The sequence below is a fragment of the Nannospalax galili genome, unplaced genomic scaffold, assembly GCF_000622305.1.
Source record: "Nannospalax galili isolate Female #2095 unplaced genomic scaffold, S.galili_v1.0 scaffold72, whole genome shotgun sequence".
NCBI classification, from domain to species: domain Eukaryota; kingdom Metazoa; phylum Chordata; class Mammalia; order Rodentia; family Spalacidae; genus Nannospalax; species Nannospalax galili.
This window is the reverse complement of record NW_008336933.1, coordinates 6,236,557-6,263,858: the sequence shown is the minus strand read 5'-3', so window position 1 is coordinate 6,263,858 and position 27,302 is coordinate 6,236,557. Positions and strand designations below refer to the sequence as shown.

Genomic DNA, 27,302 nt, shown 5'->3' with positions numbered 1-27,302 from the left:
TGAAAGGAACAGAGGCCTATGCTGAATGTATTCATCCCAGAGAACACAATTCAGTGACATCATACAATATAATTCGGTATTCACAGGTCAGGCTGATCATGTGGATTGTCAAAGCAGCTGGCTACACTCAACAGGTGTAGAAAAGTAGTGTGTTCTGACTTGGTGTTGTCTCCACTGGGAAACTGTGCTCTGTGAGGGAGGAAAGAGACAGGATTAGTTTTGGTTACTGTTGTATTCCAGCTCTTAGCATGTGCTGAATACATAATGGGGATTCAATACATGTTATATGTTTTTTAATGGAAACACATAAAATGTATATGGCATGCAAAAAGTCAATGTGTTTTATTTCTACCTTCTCTCACAGTCTCCCCTCCCCATTGTCTACCTACCCCCTATAAACACATACACAGAGGTATACACACAAGTAGTTGTTTCTACCACAGACAAGTCACAGTTATTTAGCCTCTTCATGGATGAGAAAAAGACCAATGTCAAAGGATGGCCATAAGGACCAAGTGGATTCATATTTTAGGATGTTTACATTACCTGGCAGGTAGCAAACACCATTTAATATTTGCTAAATTGCAATGCAGTTCTGTCACTGACTATCTAGAGCTGTCACAGACTTCAGAGGTCCTCTGCAAATGTCCTACATTATAGACTTGAACCACAAACTCCAGAGTTCCCAGGCCCCCTTCAGATTTTATAATTCACAACTTAGGAAAGGGCTGTATTTACACTTACTTATTATAAAAATCCACCAGAGGAGGATTTTTCTTCTTCTGAAAGAGTCCCAAGTGGAAAAGCCCCGTGTCTTCAGGAACTCATTTTCTTGTGGCACATGGGTGGATAGTTAGCAGACAAGAAGCTCACCTGAGTGTCTGTGTCCAGAGATTTGATTGGGGCTCCATTACATAGACATCGCTGATCAAATCATTGGCCATGTAATTGAACTTCAGCTCCCTCTCCTCCCCAGAAGTGGAGTGAAACATGTGGCTTAAAGCCCTAGCCTTCTAATCCTATGGTTGATTTTATGTAATTAGCCAGACCACACCTAAGAGTCCACCCTCAATCATCTTGATAGCATAAACTCAGATGGCTCTTGGATCAACCATGAATGACAAAGATACGCCTGTTTCTGGATAGGTCCAAAAACACACAGGGTTACGGACAAAACCCAGCCATATTCTTTACTGCAGAACTTAAGTCGCTGCACTGAATAGGCAAAGGGAGCAAAGAAATCATCCCAAAGAGGAAATGTTAGTAAGAAAGAGGCAGGAAAATGTCACGGTCATAGCATAGTTAGAAGATGCCTGCCCACTCAACTCACTAACTGGCCATAGTGCACATGTGGAGGTTGGCAGATAGCCTTGGGCTGTTTCATACAGGGTCTTTTTTGCTGCTGCATACACCAGGCTAGCTGGCTTTCAAAGCCAGGGGAATTCCCTGCCTCCCTGCTCACCGAAGTCCAGGCATCACAGATGTGCACTACTGTGTTCGGCTTTACATGGTTCTGGGAATCTGAGGTTAGGTCCTCAAGCGTGTACAGCAAGTGCTTTACCCACTGAGTCATCTCACCAGCCATTTTAATGCTTTGCAATTTAGCTCTTCTCACATCTAATACTCCACATAAGATCATTTTTCAGAGAATCAGTATCACCTACAAATTTAACCATATAAATAGAGATCTTTTTCAACGTTTATGTTTATTGAGAGTCTACTTAACTCAAGAAAATATTGTGAGTTTAGTAGAAGCAAAGTTCTGACTTTAGGGAAAATTATTTGCTATAACTCCACATTGAATCTTATGAAGCTTAAAAAAACAATAAAATGGGCTTGAGATGTAGCACATTGGTGAAGCATCTGTTTAGCATGCTGCGGGTCTTGGGTTCATCTCAACACTGAACAAATAAACAAATAAATAAGGTCACTAATTATGTATTCATTGAGAGCAAAATTAAAGTTCATTTTTAGGCCAGGCATGGTGGCACACACTTTTAATCTCAGCACTCAGGAAGCAAAGGGAGGCAGATCTCTGTGAGATCGAGGCCATCCTGTACTACATAGTGAGTTCCAGGACAGCTGGGGCTACAGAGAAACCCTGTCTCAAAAAGTAAAAAAATAAATAAATAAAATTCATTCATTGGTTTAAACCCATCAAAGATAAATATAATTGACATAGAGTTGGGGCAAGGAATCCTAAATTTACATTTTTCAAATCCACTGCATGAAATTTCCTCTGTAATAGTTCCCATTTGACTTGCTTTTTATTCATTTTGGTGGAAACTACTAGGTTAAAACATCAAAAGTGCAAATTTGTACATACTAGCTTCTGGAAGTTCAGGAAACACATCTGACAATGTGGAGAGCAGCGTGCTGTGCATGAGCATCACAAGGCTTCTTGGTGCCAGCAATTTGACAGTCATGTTGAAAGGAGCAGAGTGACTCAGTCATCCCAGCCATGCTGGGAAAAAAACAAAACAAAACAAAAAACCCCAAAAGGTTTGGTCCAGCTATTCAGAGAGAGAGAGAGAGGCATGAACTCTTGGAGGCCTGTAGCCTTGACAGGTGTAACGGAGATTCTGATAGGGCAGTCAACACACCAGCAGCATCAGTTAGATACACAAATTCTCAGACCCTACCCTAGATTTTGTAAAACTGGAAACTTGAATGGGAGCCTGGCGATCTGTTTGAAGACACCCCAGATGGCTTCCATGCCAAAGTCAGAGAGCCATTGCTGAGTGCAAAGTCTGTTACTCCTTCCCCAAGCATCTGGTGATGAGGGCAGAAGGCAGTATTTCTTTTTTTAAAAAATGTTAATATTTTATTTATATTTTTATTTTATGTGTACCAGTGTATTGCCTGCATGTGTGTGAGTGCACCCGTGTCGTGCAATGTCCGCGGAGGTCAGAAGAGGGCTCTGGATTCCCCTAGAACTGGAGTTAAGGACGGTTCAGAGCTGCCACGTGGGTGCTGGGAATCGAACCCGGATTCTCTGCAAGAGCAGTCCGTGCTCCTAACCGCTGAGCCATCTCTCCAGCCCCTTGACTGCAGTATTTCTTTTAATGTGGTTTGTTTCCATTGTTTCAGTTACTCCAGGTCAACTGCAGCTTGAATATATTCAACGTCCCACAAACAAATATTTTATGCTTTAAATTCATTACAATGTATTGTTAGAATTATTCTATTATTAGGTATTGTTAATTTCTTACTGTACCTGTGGTGGTTTGAATGAGAGCTGTCCCCCATAGGCTCATGTATTTGAACACTTGGTCCCCAGTTGGTGGTAATGTTTAGGGAAGTTATGAACCTTTAGGAGGTGGAGCCTTGCTGGAGGAAATACATCATTGGGGGTGGGCTTTGAGAGTTTATAGCTTTGCCCTACCTGTCACTCGCTCTGCTTCCTGTGATCAGCTTCCTGCTCCTGCTGCCATGATGACATATCTTTCCCACCACATTGAGGCCATTTTCATGCACTAAAATAAACACTTCCTTAAGTTGCTTTTAGTCATGGTATTTTATCACAGTAACAGAAAAGACAGTTCTCAATTTATAATTTAACTTTAACAAACATATATATATATATATATATATATATATATTAAACAGTCAGTGTAAGGTCCAGTACTGCCATAGTCTGGGTCTGGGAATGTCCCTAAAATGCCCACGTGTCCTCAGCTTGGAGCTATTGGGAGGTGCTGGGGAGTGGGGACAGTGGGGCCTTGGGGATGGTCATTAGGTTGCTGGTGGCATGTCCTTAAAGGAAATTTTGGGGTTCAGTTTGTTCTCTTCTCCCTTTCCCTCCTCTCCTCTTCCTTTCTCCCAAACCCTTCCTTTTTGCCATGGGGTGAGCAGCCTGACTCACATGCTCCCAGCCATGATATGCTGCCTCACCTCAGGCGCTAAAGTCATGGGCTCAATGGACTATGAGCTAAAACTTCCAAAGCTGTAAAACACAATAAATCCTCTCCTGCAGTCGATTTTCTCAGGCATTTTAGTATCGGTAATGGAAAGTTAACATAGGTACTACCTTGGATTCTAGGCATCCACTGGAGGTCTGAGTGTAACCCGTGTGGGTAAGGAACACTGCTATACTGAATTGTTTTATCCATCTGACAGGGCTCAAGTGCTGAAAACAGGAACTGGAGAGGCCAGTCTGAAAGTCAAGTCTCTAAGGACTTTTAAGACATGGAGTGTAAGTGTTCAGGTTAGGAGGAATAGGCAAGTGGAGAGGATAACTTGCATTACACTAACTGTGCAGTTCACAGACTGCCCCAAAGGAGCTTCGGAATTTGTAATTGGGGGTTGTAAGGTTTTTGTCTTGGTCAAAGCAAGCCCAGGGCCTTATTGTTTAAAGCTATGCCTTGTCAAATTAGTTGTATGACTATTGCAGTTCAAGCTTAACGTGGACAGACAGGCCTGCCAGACACAAATTTCTGAAGCAGATGATGTGAGGGAGAATAAATCTTATTCAAGGCAAGCCTGCAAGGACAGATGACACTTGGCAGGAACTGCAGGCCAATCTGCAGGGTCCATAATACAGCAGGCAGGCCCTGGGAACCTGGCCTTATTGAAGCAGAAGAGACAGCACGAAGGAGCCACCAAATTAACCCACTGAGCTGGAAACGATGTCAAGCTTTTATTCCCCTCACAAGAAAACACAAATTAAAAAATTAAAATATCCCTAAAGGAATTAGGACCATTGGAAGGAGAGGGGCTTGAGACATGATGGCAAAAACTGTCAAGTTCTCACATCTCTCGACTTTCCATCTACCTTCTCTTGGCCTTCCTCTCATCAGTGAAAGATGAGCTTTGCTAGAATAGGCAGCGGTTGGAATTAGTATTATTCACCTGCAGTACTGGGAATAGAGGCAGAGCCTGCAGGAATGTGGGCTCCGCAACAAGTAATCATTATTGCAAAATCAAATTCTCCATCTCATCTGTGATAAGCTTGTATGTAACCCTAGAGCTGGGCTTCACAGCATTATAAATCCAGCATACACGACATGGAACAGTGGGGTATGGAGTCCCTTGTGTGTCTAAAAGCTCTGCCCAGCAAGAGAGATATATGATAGTGACTCTCTCCCCATTGCTTTTGCAATAAAATTCACCCAGAGCTCCAGGAAGAGTTAGGAATGTAACTCAGCTTCCATAAATCAATACTAAAATTAAGATGGCCAGATATGTAACAGCCTGCTCAGGTGTATAGAGAATTCAAAATTTAGTGCCCTGGTAATGGGGAGCAGCAGATTATCTAATTATGGAGAGAAAGAAGAAATATTGCTCTCCGGGGTAAAAGCTAAATGCTCTAATCCATTAAATCACATCTCTGCCAAAGTTAGATTAATATTAAAGTTCATGTAATATCTAACTTTTCTTTTTAAAGGAATGAAGTCAAATGTTAGGGGAAAATAGAACCGAAAAAGCTACATTTCCCAGTAATGCTGATTTGACTACTTCTCAAACAGTTGTATACTTTATCTTTTGGTGTAATGTATGTGAAACTGATTATAAGCGTTCTACCCTTTCCTAATAGTTTATGTTTAAATTTTTATCATATCGTGAAGCTATTCTGAACAGACTTCCAGAAAGGATCTCATGAATTAGATATGTTTTAAAGGGGCACTGAGGATGATGTGCTGGCAGTGGGGGACCCTTCTCACTCATTTTGTGCCTACCTTCATGCCTTTGTCCCTGTAGGAAATGTATGGTGCCTGTTAAACAGGGAGTAATTCATGCCTTTGTCCCTGTAGGGTTTGCATGCTACCTGTTAAACACAGAGTAAAGAACAAGAGTTCTCATGTACACTAGTCCTACTTTATGCAAGATTTCACTTTCCATGGTTTCAGTTACCTGCAGTCAAGGGGAGTCCAAATACACAATTCATGTTAAATTGTGTACAAGTCTGAGTAGCACGATGAAATTCTGCCCTGATGCCAATCATCTCTTTTGTCCAGGGTATCCATGCTGTATAGTCTACTTGCCCACTGGTCACAAAGCTGTCCCAGTTGTGAGATTAACGGTTGTGGTGTTAAGTATATAACTATTTTATTCATCATGTGTTTCTCTTACTGTATGTAATTTATAATTAAGCTTTATAACAGGTATGCACATATAGGAAAAAGCACAGTATATACAGGGTTTGGTATATGGCTCTAGGAATCAACTGAGGGCTCTTGGAGTGTACATGTCTGCAGACAAATGGTGGTGGATGACTATGTCTGTTGAAAACCCTAGTGAAATAATCCCTTGCCAACTGGATGGTGTGCTTAAATGAATTTCATGCTTTTGGCATAACTGAGCCTATGAAAAAATGGTCTTTTTTTTATTATATTGCTCTTATTTTTTAATTTTTTAAAAAATGTTTATGAGCTGGGCGTTGTAGCCCTTGCTTTTAGTCCCAGCACCCAGGAGGCAGAGGCAGGCAGATCTCTGTGAATTCCAGCTCAGCTGGGGCTACTGGGAGACCTTGTCTCAAAAAAGACCAAAAAAAAAAAAAGTATATGAATGTATTGGATGCATGAAGCATGTAAGTGCACCTGTGTCATATAATGCCCGAGGTCAGAAGGCATTGGATTCCCTGGAACTGAAGTTACAGATGGTTGTTAGCTGCCATGTGGGTGTTGAACTGAACCCAGGTCCTCTGCAAGAACAGCCAGTGCTCTTAACCACTGAGCCATCCCTCCAGCCTCCTATATTGCTCTTATTATTTCTATTTAAAACTAGTATTTATTATAATTAATGAACGAATTCATAGATCCGTGGCGGAAGAACAATCCTTCCCTACTTGGAGTTCTTTATCTGTTCCTGAAATTTGCCACGTGGACATGCAGTTGACTAGAGCAGGTGCATCAGTGAATAATATGGTGACAGGTTGTCTCCAATTCTCATCTATTCCACCATGGTCTAACTAAGGCACTGGTTAGCATGTGGCTGAGTCTTCCCCCCTTAGTTCCTAAATTAACACAAGATAAAATTAACGTAAAGTTCCCAGTACAGAACACAGTTATGATATCCAATACTTACTTTCAAAGAATGCTGGAGTCTGGAAGCCTCCCAAAGGATGCTTTTTGCACCCTGCTTCAGGAATTTGATCACGGCGGTGGAACTGTAACATCTCTAAGGGCAAAGGTGTGTTTTTATCCTCAAGTCTCAAAGCCTAGCTAGTACATGGTGGGTGCTAAAGTTACACTTGAACCATTCACTGAATGGTCAGTGCAGCAGGCTTCTGGGAATGATAGAAAATGGTGGGAAAGAGGGATCCACTTTTCAGAAGAGCACACATACGTGGTCTCATTTTCAGATGCATCTCATGGATAGCTTAGAAATTTCAAATACACTTATTTTATTGAACACGATTATGGTTTGGAACTAACTAAGATGTCTCCTCAGGTGTTGATGGATTGGTCTTCACAGCAGTAGTGCTTAGAGGTGGGGCTTTTGGGAAGTGACTGGATCAGTGAAGGCCCTGACCTCACCAATGGGTTAATTCACTGATGGGGTCATAAGCTACGGGGAATCAATGGAAACTAAGGGGGTGGGACCTGGTTGAAGGGGGTCAGTCCTCAGGGACTCCATCTGATCTCTGTGCTTCCTGGCTCCAATCAGGTAAGCCACTTTGTTCCACCACACCCTATCCACCATAGTGTTCTGCCTCACAATAGGCTCAGGAACAATGGCGCCAAGTGATCATGGACTGAAACCTCAGGAATGAGGCAAATACTTTTTTCTTCCTTTAAGTTGGTTTTTCTCACAACATAGAAAGCTGGCTAGCACAAATGTTTAGGGAAGTTGCTTTCTGTTTTTATTTTTTTCATTAAAATATCTTCCTGAATGATTTTTATTTTCCAATTACTTACCCTCAAGGAACCCATTGTAGGCTTAGTTTTCAGTGTTTAAAATTTTGTTCAATTATCAGGCAGAATATGCTAGAATATGGTGCAGTAACTGAAGCTCCTTCACATGTCAGTGTTCAACAAAACAAGTCTCTGAAAGCTCCTAGTGTGCCACGTTCAATCTGGCCTCAGCTGTTTCCCTTACTTTGGGGGTCAGATAAAAATGAAAAGAGGGAATCGTACACAGGCTTTTAAATCTCTGCAAGAAGGCTGGAGTGAGGTGCCAGCACTTCAATAAGAACTAAAGGAACTGGTGTATAGTGGCACTTTGTGGTGACTGAAAACTGGACATACAGACTGGGACCTTCTAACATTTGGAGACTTGGTGTGATAGCAGAGAAAGAAAGAAAACACCAACAGCAATCAGGCACTGCAGTCCCACAGCCAGGGGAGGGGCAGACTTTTCTTTGGGAGAGCAGAAGGGAGAAAGAAATGCAGTGAACTCTACCAGCATAGATGTGGGCAACCTTAGTGTGGCCATTGGTATCAACTGTCTACTTGACAGGATATAGAATCCCCTAAGAGACAAAGCCTAGGCATGCCTGTGAGAAGTTTCTAGACTGGATTCATTATAGGTAGACCCACCCTAATGTGGCCCATACCATCCCATGGACTAAGGTTCTGAATTACTTAGAAAGGAGAAAATGATCTGAGCACCAGCGTCCATCTCTCTGCTTCCTGCTATGGACACAGTGTGCTCACTGTCTCAAGCTACTGTTGCTTACCTTACCCTGATGGGCTGAGTTCTCTCCAACTGTGAGTCAAAATAAAGCCTTCTTTCCCTAAGTTGCTTTTGTCAGATGTTTTGTCACAGCAACATGAACAGTAACTAATTACAAGTAGCGACTGGAAAGTTTCAGTCCTCACAAGCTTGTGGGTCACTCTGATGAGTGATCTGAAATGTTCACAGTAGCCTCATTTTGGAGAAGGACTCATATCACTCCCAGCATGCTGTAGTCAGAAGCCAGCTTGAGAAGGAAGCTACTATGTCCAGGCAGCTTATGGCTCAGAATCCCTGCTTATTCCCATTTCTGGGACCCAAAGACATTCTGCTGCATGACCTTACCGAGCAGCTACCTCATGAGTCCAACTCAACCCAACAGAGTGACCATGAACTAAGCTGCTGGGTGCCCTGCACTGTAAAAGGATGGAACATAGGGAAACAGAGGACCTTGATCTCAGGAACCAGGACAGCAGACTACTGACCTCTGAGGACACGTGAAGAGGCCTGTGTGGACGGCTGCCAATGCCAGGCAGAGGAATGTTTCTTATTCTACTTCCTTTTTGGTATGGGGATTAGGGAGTTTTATCAAAATAAATACTGACTACAAGAAAGAAAGAAACAATAATTTTAAAACCACATTTACTAGTTCACATAAATATTTTAAGAATACATGTCTTCCCTTTCCAAATCTTTAGCATAATTTAATCATAGGTTTTAATAAACCATGGCAAATATCTAAAGTAGGAAAATGAATTTTAAATATATGAAAAAGGTGAATAACTACCAAGTATGTGAACCACTACAAGATGACTTATTTTTTTTTTAACATTAAGCCACTGATTTGAAACTCTTATTAAAATAAATCTAAATCTCACCTATAAAAACAAAGTAGTTTATAATTTGATCATGACTTGGTCTGATGGCAGTTGAATTTTTACATAAAAAATTGCAAAACTTCAACTAAAGAACAAATAAAACATTGAGACTTGAGTTTACACTTTAAAAATTCTACCAACTTCAACAAAGAAACAATGACTTTGTATTAATTAATGGCAGTACCATGGTCTAACACTTTTCATGACAACATTTTCAATCTTGCTTCTGCACAGCAGGAGAACTTCTAGTGGGAGTTAGTATATAGTCTGTTCTTGATAAAGACAACATTAGACAGGTGCTGCCTGATGTCTGGGTAATGCTGAATGTGACAAAACCAACGGGACACATTAAGATACTTCTCCTTTTCTTGAACTGTCAGGTCAACCTAAGTAGAGATTAAAAACACACGTATAATATTTATCTTACATAAACATAGCTATCAACACCAGGCAATGAGTGACAGAAACTGAACCCCACCCTCACTCCCACCCCCAGTGGTTTTCAAAAGCCAACATATTTAGATAGGAGTAAAAGTTACAGACATTTGGGAAAGCAGTATATTTGCTTAATATTCTAATGTTCAGTTCAAAACCAGATGTGCTTTCTAGGAAAATATTAAATTTACCACAAACACAAAACCTACATTTGTGTAGAATTTAGAAGCCCAAAGAATTTTTTAACTTTATCGGAAAAGATGGGATAGGAAGAGCTTCCAAAAGACTAAGATATGGTCCTTTCTCTGATAGGTTTTACCAAAAAGGAAAAACTTTTTTGGCACTGTATGTATTTAATAAGAGAACATTATGTTAAAGAAAAAAATACACACATCTAAACAGCTAGTGTGGGCGGGGGAGGGAGAGAGAGACTGAGACTATGAGACTACTGCTACCTTTCTGCTCAACTCTGAGCGAAAACCTCTTGGAAGATAGTGACCTGCTTGATTCAAGTGGTTACAGCGTAATGTTAAGAAAGGGCTCTTTGTAGCAGTGCATGGCTTAGAAAGGAGGCTGAGTAAATGCACAAAATGCTGTCTACATTTGTGTGCAATAAGGATCATTGTCTTTTAATGCATGCAGCAGTGACTCAAATCACTCACTATCTCAGAAAAATGCAATAAAAACTGAAGGTGTCTATCTTTCAGCCGCTTATCAATCCCCCGGCTCAGATTCCAAAGCAGGTGACTTTCTCTAAGACAAGTTTTGGAATTATTAAGTTGTTCAGTAAAGAGAAAACCAGTAGTGACTGGCAGCTATGATCCTGTGTGGATAGCCCCTTCTACTGTTATTTCAACATTTATTAATTCACTCTTTGTGTGAGTCTCTGTAACACAAAGAAAATATAAACAGAAACAACTGGACATGGTCTATACCCCCTCCCAGGCCTGCATGTCTGGAGGCTCTTTTAGTGAGATGTGTCCTGAGGCTGGGTATGTGTGCGGGTAGGCAAATAGCTACCAAGTCACAGGACCAACAAAAGTGAAGGATAAACTATTTCAGTATGTAGCAATTACTACAAAACACAAAACATTAACAATAAAAGAGTAGACAGCATCTTTCAATCAATATTTAATTGAACTTCTAGTTATCAGCTCAGTTTAAATTGTGAAGTTTCACTGTTTCTGTTACATAAAAATGTAAGTTTCACATAAACTGAAGTCATATACTCAAGCTGCCATAGCAAATTATAAAAATGCATTTACCTGTCTGAAATGGTAAGACTGTGACTAGTTATCAGAAAGCTGTAACTATAACTTAGTCTACAATAAAGGAGCAAATCCACTGCATGGAGATTTTAAAAACCCTAAGTATTAGACAAGAAAACTGGGTAAGAATGTTGGTTTTTTTTTTCTTTCTGTTCTTGTTTTTTTAGTGTGAAAGCTTTAATTTTTATTAAAAGAGAATGTATGGTTTTTAGGTTTGAAACAATGGAGCAGCATTTACATAGGAGACAATTAACCATCATTTGTGGAAAAAGCTTAGTTTATACTCAAATATTCTGAAAAATTTTGCAAATGAATTAATTCTTCTGTTCTTTTTCTAAACTTTATCAATATAATTTCTTCAAGGCCTTCAAGAGAAAAAAAAATCTAAGCAGTTATTATTATTATTTTCTGTGTTAAGGGTTGAATACAGGGCCTTGTGCATGCTGTATCTAAGTAAGTGCTTTACTGCCTTGAAAACTGGCCCTAGGTTCCATCCCCAGCATATGGCAAAAATGATCGAATGAAAGAATAAATAAATGATTCAAATTTACCTTTCTCTTAGAATTCCAGAGCTCTTTCATTAAAAAAACCCCAAAAACCTCTACTTAGCTATTTTGTGGGATAATTTTCAGAATGAAATAATACAGTAAAATAATGATAATATGGTCTATGTTCAGCTTGTACACTGAGATTCTGAAATTGGTGAGAAGGGCAACGTACAATTAATATTTACATTTTAGAAGGTTTGCTAACATACGGAACCAGTATTTGTTGTTACCAGGTCTATTATTTAAAATAGTAACAATGATCACACAGCCAAAATAAGTATTTGCCAACTTATTCACACCTGGAGTCTCTATACACAGGAAAGGACCAGGGCATCATCTTAACATCTTCCATAGCTTAAACTCTGGAATCTGAGTCTGAGATTGTTATGACTGGCCTTGACAAGTCCCCTGTTACTCTTTGGTAAGTGCTTTGCATATGAAGTTACTGTCAACAAAGTAAGCATGAGAGTTTTTGTTTTACCAAACTTTGCTATTTTTTAGAACACTTCTGATGGGATCCCTGGGCTATTTCACTTATGACATTGGCTTTCCATCATCTCCATCTCGTTAGTTTATATTTTTTCTTTATGGAGGAAACCCACTGCAAATGCTCTAGCCCACTTCCTGCTACTGGTCCGTGGGCCAGTGTCTTCCTATGTATTTTTGTTTATACTGGAACTCCATAATTACTCTGAACCTAAAGTCAAACAGATAACATTCTGAATCACATATTTTCCACTAAGATACATGAGAAACACCCTTTTCAGATCAGCACTGGAGCTAGTCTTCCACCCTTCTCCTGGCCCCAGACTGCCTTTGGAAGGTCCAAATGGCCTGTACTTCTGGGCTAACTGGCAGCTTTTTCTTCTTTCCTTGACAAAGACCCTCATATTCCACCATTGCTCCAAGTCTCAGAACCAATGCATTTCAGCTGATAACAATCTTACGGGCCAGCAGGACACAGCACCACAAAGGAGTGTAGTAATCTTAAGACACTGTCTGTTCACAGTGACTATCTATTAGTGGAATTGCTGAAGAAAGCAGTGAGTCACTGGGGTCATAGTCAACAGCTACAATAAGAGCACTGCGACAAAGACAGCACAACATAACATGCCACAAGGAGGTTAAGACAGACGCAATGTCAGACTTCCTCAGCCACAGTTGTTAAACTGGGCTTAAAACAGAACAACCCAGGGGGTTATTTGATGACCTGAAGGTTCCATGATTGCTAAAGGTTTTGTTTTATACATTGTGCTGATTACATATTAAGGATTTAATAATATAAAACATTAAGTGAAGGAATGAAGGAAGGCAAAGATCAATACACTGCCAAAGCAAACTAAGCAGAAAAAAAACAATGAACACAAGCAGGTGGCCAGCCTAGACTTCGCATCACCCCACCTAACTTAATACACCCACATATATTCATAACCAACCTAACAAGATGTCATTTAACGCCACGGTGCAACCCTGTCATTGTGAAGACTTTAGTATTTGAGGCCTATTTCTTAAGGTCTGTGAACACTGCTTGTACTTTGACTGGGAGAACATACATGCGTTGACTTGCGTGAACCCAAAGCAATGGTCAACAGAATGATTTGTCTTTTTGAGACAGGGTCTCCCTGTAGCCCCAGATGTCCTGGAACTCGCTATGGAGACCAGGCTGGCCTCAAACTCACAAAGATCTGCCTGCCTCTGCCTCCCAAGTGCTGGGATTAAAGGCGTGCACCACCACGCCCAGCAAGAATGATTTTTGTATTATTCTATACAATGTTGCTTTGAGAAGTGTGTTTGGAGGTTCTAGTAGGGGAGCAGACCTACTCAGATATCCGTGACGGAAGCCCGGTCCTCCTCTATCAGGGAAGGTCGTCCTCTTTGACCGAGCATGCAGCATTGGGACGGATGGATGTGGTATGTTGAGGGAGGAAGGGGACACCTGCCTAGCCAGCCAGATCAGCCAAATCAACCCTGGGGAGCAATGGGGTGACAGATGACAGCACCCAGATCACAATGTTGCTTTGAAAGATAACCATAGTATCTTTAATCACAACATTCTGGTTACTACAGATAAAGAGGATACATATTTCAGAATAGAAAAAATACCTAGTGCAAATGGCTAAGGACAAAGGTAACGTTATTTTAATACTCAGAACTGAGGGAACAACTTCCAATTTTCCTGATAACCAAATGGCTTCCAAGGCACCTGACTCATAAGTAAAAAGCTGTGCTGGTGGGACTAGGAATATTTTTGCATTATGGAATTACAGTTGTGTTTACAATTCTGGCAGAGAAAGGCTGCACAAGTTCCTACCCATGACCTGCATAAGCCAGTATAGAGGGAAATACATACACTTGGTTTGCAAGAGTTATACTTCACTGTCATTAAAAAAAAAAAAATTAGATGGGAGAAATCTTCCTTCTTAATAACAGCTTGATGCTACAGGAAGCATCCTTACCTCTTAGGCCCTAGTCAACAGTCACCAGCCTGCAGATAGCTGCCACACATTTCTCTTAATATTAAACTTTCACATGTTAAATAAAGCAAAAACATGTTCATGTTAAATACATATAAAGCTACCAACTCTGTTGTTGGAGACACAAACTGTCCCTGAAACTAAGACAACAGGATCACTGTAGCATAGTTTCACTTAAGTTATGGGTCCTTCGAGCTAGTTTGCCACCAGGAGGGATATGCTCGGACATCTTAGCAGCAAATCCTCTTTACCTTTGAGGCCTTTTTCCCTTTGAAATGAGGTAAGTTGTGCCATGTCATCATTCTAAATTCGAAAAGTTACTAAAACATTTTGAACCTAGAATGGAATAAAGCCACTGTGTACTGATGTACTTCAGCTCCAATTAAACTTTCTTTACATTTAAATATAATTACTGCAGTTATACTGAAGAACATAACTAGAGATTACATTTTACTATATATACAATCTAAATAGGAACATGAATGGATGCAGAATACTAAACATTGCTAATCTCACAAGGCTGCAGCTGGACAGGCCACTGTGCTGAGAGCCAGCAGGGGACAAAGAGAAATTAGACACTGACTTCCTGGTCTCCTAGCTTTGTTTGAATGAGTCATATTCATTACAAGCACAGGGAACATTCCCCGCTCCACTCTGTGGTACGAGCAGTGTGGTTCATAGCTTCCTTTTACAGCCCACAGTACTGTTTTCGGTTCAGAAGTCATATGGCTATTCTATGCATAAGAAATATTTACAGCCCAAAGCATCAATTTTATAAAACAATGACAATTCCCTTGGTGGGCCAAAGGCCAATCCAATTCTGCAGATATTTGTTGAGTCTTCTTCTTCCATTACCTGCCACTTTAAGAGGTCAAATTATATTTTGAACAGAAATTAGCAGTCAAATTCATTACTTTTATGTATAACAGTTCATCTCGTCAATGAAATTAATAATTCCTTAAAAATAAAGACTTATGCTTCTTTTGTGTCCCTCTCAAATACAGAATAGTGGACACATGGTAGGCTCTTAATAAATAATTTAAGCTTTTAATGGGGAGTTTTGTGACAAATTAACCCAACTAGGCCATTACAGTAATGTTACAGAACCCAATACAACCATGTGAGAAAAATAATTTTTTATTTATTATTTTTTGGAGACAGGGTCTCACTCTGTAGCACAGACTATCTTGGAACTCACTATGTAGTTCAGGCTAGCCTAGAACTTGTGGCAATCCTCCTGGTTCAGCCTCCCAAATGCTGGGATTACAGGTGTGAGCACTAATCCTAATTTAGGGAATAATTAATAAAAGCTATAATTAATAAAGCTAAGTAAATCCAAATTAAGGAATTATGGCTTAAGTGGTAGGACTAAGGATCTTTGATAGCCACTGGATTTTGCAGCGGGTTTGTGCCATACTGACAGATATCAACATCTAAAATGCTCAAGTCTTTATGCAAAGTGGCGTCATATACGGCAGAACCTGTACTCAGCTTTCTGTGTACTGTAAACCATTTCTAGATGACCTGTAATGTCTAACACAATGTAAACACTATATAAATAGTTACACTGTACCGCTCAGGGAACAACAAGGAAAATGTCTGTGTCAGTACAGATGCAATTCCTTTCAGTATTTCCAGTCTATGGCTGGTTCAAGCTGTTGACACAGAGGGCAAACTGTAACTCTATCATCTATTACTGTGGTAGCTTACAGCTCCCCAAGGCATCTCTACATATTAAGACACTTGAGTAAGATCTGTCTATAGCTGTGTATATGTACTTAATTCCCTGAAAAGTACACAATAATGTTCAAAACATTTATTTAATGTATGGATGACTAACTATATAAATGAATGCCAGGAACTGTCAGACAAATACAAATATCCACAATCTCTGACTCAGGCAGTTTGTGATGGAGATATTTTCAGAAGCAGTTTCAGTCCAAGAGAAATGAACTAGAATGAAGTCTTCCATGGGGGTCAAACAGAAACAGGAAGCACTTCAGTGTGCTTTGGGAGTCTGAGGGCTTCAGGCAAGGAATCACAAGTACAGCAGAGAGATGCCTGAAGAAATACAAATCAACTTGAGAGGAAGGCGGGTTAGGACCAGGATGCAAGAGAGAAGAGCAATACAAAGAAAAGACCAGTATCCAGAAGACTTCAGGGGCTACATTACTGCTCAGACAGAAAGACAGCCACAAGTCTGGCAAGGAGGCAGGAGGAACAGTCTTTCATGCTGTCAATTTTTACGATGGAGGGATGGAAGAACTACCTAGCTATTTTGAGAAGGGAAAAAACCTAGTCTTAGGAGACAATGGTCTAGTAGCCATTGGCCTCATCTCACTTAGGTCACCTTTTTATGTCTTCTTCAGATGGACTAGCAATGAGACTAGTCACTGGAGCTCTGAGAAAAGTCACCTGGGATTCTAGGAAGGAAGAGACAAGGGAGGCGTACCCGGCAGGCTGGAAACACCAGATCTAACTGGTGCATGAGGTGGAGAAACAGAAAATCACATGCAGCCTTTTTCCCACAAAGGAAGAAAAACACTGGTAACAGGGAGTTGAGAGAACCTTTAGGGCAGAAGAAAAGATCTAAGAAGGCATGAACTTAAGACACTGTTTCTAAACAGAGCTCTGCTTATTCACAGGAACAAAGACATTTATGTGGATTGGCCCAGGGTACGATTTACAGGGACAGGGCAGTAACTATACAGCAGAACAAAGAAGCTGAAGATGACAGTTAGATGTGGCTGAAGGAAGGTAGAGGGTGGGGGGAGTGGACGGCAAGGAAAAAGAACTGTGAGGACTGGGAGCCAAGACACTGAAGGAGCTTTTCTAAGAGGGCACACATAAGACAGCCACTGGCATTGAGACCTGGAGGTGGAGCAGGATGAAGACAACAAATCCAAAGGGTGGCGACAGGAGCAGCAGCTGTGAAGAAAGGCAGAAGCGAAGGCCGAGAAGAAAGCATCAAGGAAGAGGAAGCAATTCTGTTCAGTGGGTCGTGGGCCATGATTCTGCGTAAGATACTGTTTCTAAAAATAATTTTCATCTTTTTATTTGAGAAGTCGAAAATGTAGATTCGATTTAAATTCAAGATAGTTTCAAAAAGTCACTCTATCACAGGGGAAAAAAACCCCAAACTCCCTAAATACTCACTATGAAGCGATGGAGGCCGTAGTACAGCAGGATATCTGCCAAGGTGAAGTTATATCCTGCAAGGTAGACTTTATCTTCAAGATAGGAATTGAGATCCTAGAAAAACAAACAAATTGTTAATTTAATAACAGCAACAATGAAGCTGTCAGCATATGGCTTAAAACATTTAGAAAGCTATCCCAAAGAAAAATGCCGAGACCAAATTTCATAAACTTTAAATTGGGTATGGTGGCTCGCATCAGTAATCCCAGCGCTTCGGAGGATGAGGCAGGATTGCTGTGCGTTGGGGCCAGCCTGGAAGTACAGCGTGAAACCCTGTCAGAAACGCACAAGAAGTTTTACATCAATACAGTTTTGCTGGGCGTGATGGCACATGCCTGTAGTCCCAGCACTTGGGAGGCAGAGGCAGGCGGATCTCTGTGAGTTCAAGGCCAGCCTGGTGTACATAGTGAGTGATACTATCCCTAAGAGATCCCAAAAGTTCCACCAAAAAAGTCCTAGAGCTGATTAACACTTTCAGTAAAGTGGCAGGTTATAAAATCAGTCTACAAAAATCAGTAGCTTTTCTATATGCCAATAACAAGCAACTGGAGAAAGAATACCGGGAAATGCTCCCATTCACAGTAAAAAAAAAAAAAAAAAAAAAAAAAAAAAATCATTGAAAATCACAAATTAGATGCCAAACATCTTGAAAAAAAAAAAATTCAAACCCAGAACACTATTAAGTCTCATTTTAAATAAATAAATAAATAGAGTGCCACCTATGATCATATCACAGTTCGGGTCTTTGTTCTTAAAAGCACTATAAATCATGCTCACTGGGGCTGGGAAGATAACTCAGCATGAGGACCCGAGTTCAGATTCCTGGCATCCACATAAAAGCTGGGTGCAGCAGTACCCACCAATAACCCTAGTGCTGGAGAGGCAGAGGCAGGTGGATTCCCAGAGCTCTCTGGCCAGTCATTCTAGTCAACTGGTGAGCGTGAGCTCTGGGTTCAGCAAGAAAACCTGTCTCAAAAAACAGAGTTGAGAAGATAAAGGAAGATAATCAAGGCTGAACTCTGGCTTCCACCTGCACGTGTACACAACACCAGGCACATACACACATACTACACACATGCAAAATTAAAAAAAAAAAAAATCATGCTCATGTTAAAACTTTCCCCATGGGAAAGATATCTTAGTAGTTTCTATTTCTCCAGAGACGTCTACTATTGGTTTTTACAAGATCTCTCTATATATACATTCACATATATACCTATTCTATTTCAAACACTTCAATTGGGGTACAATGCATATAACACACACACAGGCACACACACAAATTACTGCCTAATACCTTTCAGATGCACTTGGGAGGCTGAGGCAGTACAGTTAAGTGTGTTTGTCCAGAGCTTTTCATTTTGCAAAACTAAAACTCCCCCATTAAACAACGCCTCATTTACCTTCCCTCTGAGTTCTGGTAACCACTGTTGCATGAGGTTTCTATGAATTCAGCTATTCTAGATACCTCACGTAAACAGAACCAGAATATGTGGACTATGAGGACAGGCTTATTTTACTGAGTATGATGTCAAAGTTCATCCATGATATAACATGTATCAGTCTCCTTCCTTTTTACAGCTAAACTACATCCCACAGTATGTACACTCATTTTGTTGCTCGATCACCTGTGAACACACACACAGATCATCTTCCCTTCTGCCTATTGTGAATAATGTTTCTATGAACACAAGAATATAAGTATCTCCTGGGGACAGTGCTTTGAATTTTTCTGGATATTTATCTACGAATGTTATTACCGGACCACGAGAACTCTACATCTTAAGGATGTGTCATCCTGTTCTGCAGAGCAGTTGCATCATTTAAACCCCCATTGTACCCTAACAACGTACAATGGTTAGAATGCTCCACACCCTCCCCAACCCTATGATCTTCTGTCCGCCGTGGTGTTCTTTTTTATTTCTGGTTTGGCAGCAGTCATCCTAACGACAGGTGGCATCTCACTGTAATGGACTTGCTTTTCAATAATGAAGTGTCATTTCAGCATCTTTTCATAATCTTGTTTGGAGACATGCTCAATCAAGTGTTTTGTTCTTTTTTTCCCACATACATACATACATACATACATACATACATACATACATACATTAATTCATTTATTTAATTTGTATATGTAGGCAATTTGTCATGGAGCATGTGAAGCCAGACAACTTGACAACTTGTAGGAGTCTCTCCTTCCACCATGTGGGTCCCAGGATCAAACTCAAGTCCTTAGGCTTGGCTTGGCAGCAAACACCTTTACCCACAGAGTCATCTTGGTAGCTCTTCTCTTTTGTTTGGCGTGGGGGATCAAACACAGGGCCTTGTGCATGCTAGGCAAGCACTTCACTACTGAGCTATACCACCAGCCCCTTGACCCATTTTTATCAGATAAATGACTTTTAAATTTTGCTCCCATTTCACAGGAGGCCTTTGTACTGCTGTCACTTGATACACAGAAATTTTTTCACGAAGACTAATTTATTCTTGTTGTCTGTGCCTTGTCAAATCAAGCAATTAGTGTCAAATCCAAGAGTAGAAAGCTTTCCTCAATGTTTTCTTTAAGAGTTTCATAGATGTTCTTATATTTAGGTTTTTGATTCCTTCTGAGTTGTTTCTGGGTGAGGGAGAAGGTAAAGCAGCAATTTCATTCTTTGGTAGTTTTAAAACACCATTTAAAAGATACAGAAAGCTGTGTTACTTGCTGACACGATGCTCACCAATTTGAAAGAGTATATCAAGTATATACAGAAAGAATTCGTTCTAAAATAATTACCAGATAAGTAAATCAAGATACAAGTTAAGTACTGAGTTCTTTTAATAGCCAATAGGTACTTTTGAAGGAAAAAAAATTCAAAACAAACATTGTAAAAACTTCTCAGAGGACTGTTATTTAAATAAGAGCTGGTGTCTGATAGATAAGCACAGACACGTCAATTTCATGAGTAATTCCATGTTTTGACCATGAAACTAGTGGTAAAGGAGAAGCAAGTAACACTGAAGTTAAAAGAGGTAGCTGATACCCGCTACACTCTAACAATACACTTTTCTTCAGATGGAAGGGATTGCTTTCCCTGTAGCAATTTCCCTTGCAGGAATTTAGCCTGAGGAAAACAAATGGGAAGGTGTTCAAATGTTTCCTAAGAAACTATATGGCACACGTGGTTTAAGTTGTGGTATACTTCTGATGGGACACCTGGATTATCAAAAGGAGAGTGCATTTACTGACATAAAACAATGTTCACAAGACAGTAAACAAACAACCATAACATGTTACTGTGTTTAGAGGACATTCATCTTTTTTAAAAATTATTTTTATTTTATGTGTGTGCGTGTATTGCCTGCATGTAGGTAAATGCACCCATGTTATGCAATGCTGGTGGAGGACAGAAGAGGCTGTTAGATCCCCTGGAACTGGAGTTACAGACAGTTGTTAGCTGCCATGTGGGTGCTGGGATTCAAACCCAGGTCTGCAAGAACAGCCAGTGTTCATAACTGCTGAGCCATTTCTCTAGCCCCGGACACTCATTTTTAAACTATACATATGTACACATAAAATAGCGTGGAAGAATACAAAAGGATCTAATACACTTTTTAGCACTGAATGTAAGCATTCAAATTCTTGGTGCACACCTTTAATCCCACCATTGAGGAGGCAGACAGGTGGATCTCTTGTGAGTTCAAGGTCAGCCTGGTTTATACAGCAAGTTCCAGGCCAGCTGGGGCTACAGGGAGACCCGGTCTCAAAAAACAAACAAACCCCAAACAAAACAGAAACAAACAAAAAAACACAGCCCCCCCCCACAAAACAAGTTCTTTCTTAACAAATGTTCAAATGTCTGCATCTGCTTATTTGTATTTTCTCAATTTCTGTAATAAATATTGATTGCTTTTAAAATAAAAATGTAGTTGAAATAGCACTCTGTAAAACAAAACAAAAACAACCCTTTTCTCTTCCTATGTTTACATGGCCCCAAATCTTGCACTCACAGTTTATGTTTGTTTTATACGTCTATAAACAGAGGGTGTGACAAGGAAGACAGGAAGACAACCCAGATTACCCGCTCTACACATCACCCTTCAACCCTAACACCTCCAGTCAGCTTCCCATCTGAACATTTACATCCCAGTAACTCATAGTTACTTCTATGTAACATCAAATCTGGTATGCATGTGGACCTATAAACCCAATACATATTTCTCAGAACGAAGCCCTTTATACTGCCCTTTCCCTTTAGAAAACTATACAAGATGCCCTGTATTTGCCTGAAATCTCACATTCACTTTGCAGAAAGACAAGCTTGCCTCCCTCTGGAAACACACTGGGGGTATGGCAGGACCCTGAGGGGCATCAGTGTGGATGGTATGAACAAAGCCTTGGTCACAACACATCTAAAGAGGAACAATTTACTTCCTGACAGTTCTCCTAACTATGTCTACCAGAATATAGTTTAAATTGTTCTCCTCAAAGTGATAAAGGAAAACTTTTTTATACAACTTACAGTAACTCTGTCCAACAGTGGAATAATTGAAACAAAATGAAACTGTCTGGATGATTGCTGTCTTTGAAAAACTAAACAAAACAAAAAAACCTGCCTTAGTGTTACATAAATAAATTCACAAAGTCCCACTTGGCATGGTTTCATTCTTGGTATCTCCATAGCCATATTCAGTTGATATTTTGTTTCAATAGAGTATTCTAACTTGATACCTCTGTAAAAAAATAAACATTTTAATGCAATGATTCTCAAGGACAGGAAAGGTGAGGTTTCTCAGATCCATAAGACAATTTTTTTTAAGCCACAACCTAAAGATTTTGAGTTCCCCTGTCTCTGAGAAACCACTTTTGCCTTTTAGAACTAAGGGCTGCCTGCCAAGGGAGGCAGGCATTAAGCCATCACATTAAAAAAAAAATCATACAAAATGACCACTGATGACAACAGTTCTAGGAAGGACAAGACAAGGCACCTGACTTCAGAGAAGGAGGTGCTGCATCATCTGCCGAATGAGTACAAGCAGGAGTGAGTACAATCCCGAAGTGTCTGAGCAGAGGTATGAGAGCTGGGATGTGCAGGAGGAGGGCAGATGTGCAGGAGAAAGCAGTCTATTTCAGGCTGGGGTAATTAGATGCAAATTTCCTGAGGCAAAAGGGAACAGGTAAAGAAGGCCAACAGTTCAGCTAAGGACCCTGGGGAAGGATTTCTGTTTTCTGGCTCTTGCACCACAGCCTATACAGAGATAGTCATGGTACCTTCAGCAGAGGGTGGATCTCTTCTTTACTGGAGTGTCCATCTACTTGAGTGATCCTATATTCTAACCACTGCTGAACCACGGCCTTTTCTTCTGCAGTACTCCCCAGCAAGTATTCCTTATTGGCTTGTTTGACTAGATGAGTTGCTATTGTAGTCAGTCCTGTTAGACTCGGGCCATTGTTTGTTTGTAGAACTGGAGTCTTAAAGAAAAAAAAGAAAACCCTCAGATAAAATGTGAAAAACAAAGACCATCATGATTTTAAGTGGAATTACTAAAATCCTCATTTTTTCTTCAAATTATTCTACCTGACACTAAATTATACAAATGAAAGCTAGGAAAATGGTCATAGGATTTATAATTTAATAACACGCTTAATGATGTAATTGGCAAGAACACTGCAAAAACCATTAAATGCTACAAAATATTTACAACTAGGAATGTACATTATGAGAAATTTAGAAGCCCATTAAATCGCTGCCCACACTTGGCCACATGTGGCAGTACATGCCTGCAATCCCAGAACTTGGGAGGCCAAGGGAAAAGATTACAAGCTTCAGGCCAGCCTAGGCTGCATAGGAAGACCTTGTCTCAAAAGACCATAAACAAGAAACCAACAGATTACCCTCACTCATAAACCAAAAACTTATGCAGACAAATCAGATACACGGTATTACCAAAATCTAAAATCTTAGCAGTTTAGTAAAATAAGTTTATTTTCTGTGGTATTGGGGATGGAACCCAGGACATTGCACATGATAGACAAGTGTTCTACCACTGAGTCACATCCCCTGACCAATAAAAGTTTACTTCTTACTTAAGCAATGTCTACTGAGTATTGAGGGGACTGTGTGGAGTGGTGTCTCAGTCATCCTGGCTTCTTTCTTGAAGCAGCTCTCATGAAGTCTCCATAATCATCACAGGGGAGTAGCCTGCTAGAGATGTTTACACCAGCAATCAGATGTTCCCATCTGAAGTGATGTTTGTCACCTTTTCATGCAACCAAAACAGTCAGGTATCTCACTGCTCAACCAGAACCCTAAACTACAAGGACTGGCACCGTGGGGAGATGCGTCCCCCTCTTCTATCAACAAAAAAGCGACAAGGGCTGAGAAAGCTCACTTTGCCTAAAACCAATTTTGTTTCCTTACAAAGAGACAAAGGGAACAGATTTTGTTCGCCTTTTATATAATATAAATTCTACAAGAGTAGAGAATATTTGGAATTTCTTAATGTATTGTAACTTCTCATAAGCACATTTTCCATTTCAAAAGGAAATGGAAATAAAATATAACAGGCAGTTAGAAAAAGATGATCCACACTGTTTTAGAAAGGTGAATGTTCTTAAAGGAATCTAACTTTTTTTAAACTTCCCCATATTACAACAGCAGTAGGAAGGGTCTGCTTTTGAAGAGATCTCATTAAGAACTGTAAATTAGCAGGTGGATCTCTGTGAGATTGAGGCCAGTCTGGTCTACAAAGTGACTTTCAGGTCAACTATGGCTAGAGGGAGACCCATTCTCAAAAAGCCCAAAACAACCACACCCAAAAAACGAAAGAACTGCCATCAGTTTACACTTTCTTTTTTTAAGAAATATTTTATTATTTTTATTTTATGTGTATGAGTGTTTTGCCTGCATGTACGTAAGTGTACCTGTGTCATGCAAAGCCCACGGAGGGTGTCAGATCCCCTGGAACTAGAGTTATGGAATGTTGTTAGCTGCCACGTGGGTGCTGGGAATCAAACCTGGGTCCTCTGCAAGAGCAGCCAGTGCTCTTAAGCACTGAGCCATCTCTCTAGTCCCCAGCTTACAATTTCTTGATATAAACATTTCATAATCCACAAAGCATCATGAGAAACTTAAGAAAATGAAGCGTTATCCACAGGATTATTCTCTTTGGAAGCCTGCTGCTCTGTGCAGCCATGATCCAGTATCTTGTCCATACAGTGATTTATACCCGTAGAGCACTTTTGGACTTACATCTGTGTCAACAGAAAAATGAGAATCTGTAAATAGCTTCACAGACAGATTCAAAGGTTACCTAGATGGTAAGCAGGGCAAAGACACCTTCCCTTCCCACTCTTTACCTCTTTGAATTCTCACTGCACTCAATGAAGTCGGAATCTCACTATCACTAGGAACTTTCTTGTAAAAACATTCATTTAAAAAAAACAAAATAGAAGGTGCTGGGGGGTATTGGTATTTAATGTTTTATTCTTCAAAGGGATGGTTACCTGGGCATTCAGTAGTAAATCATTGAGATCAGTGTACTTTTCTGAATATGCTTACAAAGACCATATGTAGAAACAAGTTCACAACTCTACCATGTTAATTCAAATATCCCCAGTTATAGTTCCATCTAATCTATACATCTTGTCAGACAAGGCATGTGATCTCATGGCTGTTGGCTTGGACGCGCATTCTTTACCCTTCACACAATTTTAACATACACAGTTCTTATGCAGGAATTACCACCGGACACTTAATTATTTTCATATCAATTTTAGGGTTCCATGGTCTTCAAAGTAATCATTTGGAGGAGGGGGGTAGGATCGTATTCTGTAGCCCATGCTGGCCTGAAACTCCTGGTGATCCTGTTTCCCTAGTGCTAGGATTCACAGGTGTGAGCCACTTTCAATGGAATAATATCGCAATGTATTGACTTACTATAAAGGAGCCTTCTCCTATGACTGATCTCTGGACTGTGTTCACTTTGTAATTATTCCTGGAATTGTTGCTGAGAATGCCTTCAGGCTGGCATACTGCTGCTATCAGTCCACCAAATGTCTCAATTTCATATCTCTATCCTTTCAGGGCACACAAACTGTGGCCCAGTGTAAAAATGTTTTCATTAGCAGGGCATGGTGGCACACGCCTGTAGTTCCAGCACTTGAGAGGCAGAGGCAGAGGCAGAAGGATCTCTGTGAGTTCAAGGCTAGCCTGGTCTACATAGTTCAGGACAGCTGGGGCTACAGGGAGACCCTGCTTCGAAAAAAAAAGTTTTCATTAAATAAGACACTAAAACCACATTCTGAACTCAAAGACCTCACATCTGGGTCTCAAACTCCATCTTGGGTTTACCTTCCATTTCACCAGTCTTCATTTTGGTCAATTTATTGCCCCCAAACTTGCCAATCTTTGCCATGTCTTTCAAAGTTGAACCTCTTGCACACCAGGTTTTCAGTGAAGACTAAAGATCCAGTTTTATAGAAACTCTCCTTCAACACGCCTCAGTTTTCCCCCCCCCTTAAAGTTCTGTTGGGTTCTAAATTAACTACTGATGTCTGTCCCTTATAATAAATAACAAATTCTTCAAAAGCAAGATTCTTGACTGTTTCCTTGAAAGAAAAAAAGCCAAACAAACCTATTACCCAAGCAAGGGAGTAGTGGCTGATGAGAAGGAAACTGGATGAGCAGAGAGCACTTTACTCTGGGAAGACTAGCCACCGCAGCGCCAAAGCCCTCCATTCTGCCAATCAATTGCATAGGTGAGTCACTTAACCTTTCCAGGTGTCAGGTTAACTTAGGTGGAAACCCACAAGACTGCTACTTTCTGGGCAAAATTATAACCTGGACCAAATATTTAAAAAAGTTAAGGCCAAAAATAAAACCAAGCCATCGATCTGGAATACGACCCCGCCCCCACACACATCCAGGATAATATTCCTACAACCATTTTCTTCCTCTAGCGCGTTCTGTCCACGACCTACGCCTTAGAGAACGCGAATCTTCTCGCACAGCCTAGGAAGTCTGGATCCTCCAATCCGGCCAGGTGCCCCTCGCTGGGTGCCGTCTCGTTCTCTCCACCGAACCCTGTGTCTTTCCCCCATTCGTCTTTCTCTCGGCCACGAGGCCAGCCACGCAGCTCGCACTACTGTGCCCCAACCTGGGGCCCAGCCAGTCACAGGGACCGGCGAGTCCGGGTGTCCGTGTCCCCGCGGCTCGCGGGCCGTCACTGAACGCCGGGAGCTTTCCCTGTAAACGGCCGGCGAGCGCAGGGCGGGGTCCCGGGGGTAGAAGCCACGGCTCGGCCCGCGTCCTCCCGGACCGGCCTTCTGCTCCCTGGACGGTGCGGACTCGTCCCTGCAGGCCCAGGCCAAGTCCCCGCGGCCCGCGGAGGTCCCTGGTTCCCAGCCCGCGCCGCCACACACACGTGGGAGTCGCGTCCGCTCGAGCCGCGGCTCTCCCCGCGCGGGTTCCGCCGCCGGCCGCCCTCCCGTTCTCCAGCTGCCGCCACTCCTCACCTGCCGCTCGCCCTGAGCGCTGTACTTATTCCCCTTCCTCAGCCCCAGAGACTTCTCCAGGAGCCTCAACTCCGCGGTCGCCGCCATCTTCTGGCCCAGCTCCTGGCGGGGGCGGGACCTGGACGGGTGGGACCTCCGGCATTGGCGGACAAGGAAGGCCGGGCTCCACAACTGTCCATGGCGATTGGCTGGACGGAGAAGAGTGCGCCTGCGCGCAAGGGGCGGGACCAGAGGAAGGGGCGGGGCCGAAGTGAGAAGCAGGACCAGAGCAAGGGACAGGACCAGGGAAAAGGGCGGGGCCTATGTAAGGGGCGTGGTCAGAGCAAGGGCTGAGCGGTAGTAAGGGGCAGGGCCGGGACAAGGGGCGGGGCCGTAGTAAGGATCAGGGC

The 27,302-nt window shown here is 41.3% G+C and overlaps 1 protein-coding gene across 6 annotated transcripts; it reads right to left on the bottom strand.

Annotated features, from left to right (window-relative positions):
- Eef1e1 (eukaryotic translation elongation factor 1 epsilon 1) lies at positions 1-27,070 on the bottom strand. 6 transcript variants are annotated; one of them, XM_029562848.1, is made up of 5 exons: positions 26,914-27,070; positions 22,669-22,869; positions 17,376-17,471; positions 3,386-3,476; positions 1-189 (listed from the first exon to the last, which is right to left on the bottom strand). In XM_029562848.1, exons 1-4 carry the CDS (start codon positions 26,998-27,000, stop codon positions 3,411-3,413), a joined length of 450 nt encoding a protein of 149 aa, XP_029418708.1. In that variant the 5' UTR covers positions 27,001-27,070; the 3' UTR covers positions 1-189; positions 3,386-3,410. The 6 variants fall into 6 exon arrangements, with proteins under 6 accessions (XP_029418708.1, XP_029418706.1, XP_017653258.1 ...); XM_029562846.1 differs by lacking the exon at positions 3,386-3,476 and adding an exon at positions 745-832; XM_029562849.1 differs by lacking the exon at positions 1-189 and adding an exon at positions 1,886-1,901.
- Between the last annotated feature and the right edge of the window lie 232 nt (positions 27,071-27,302).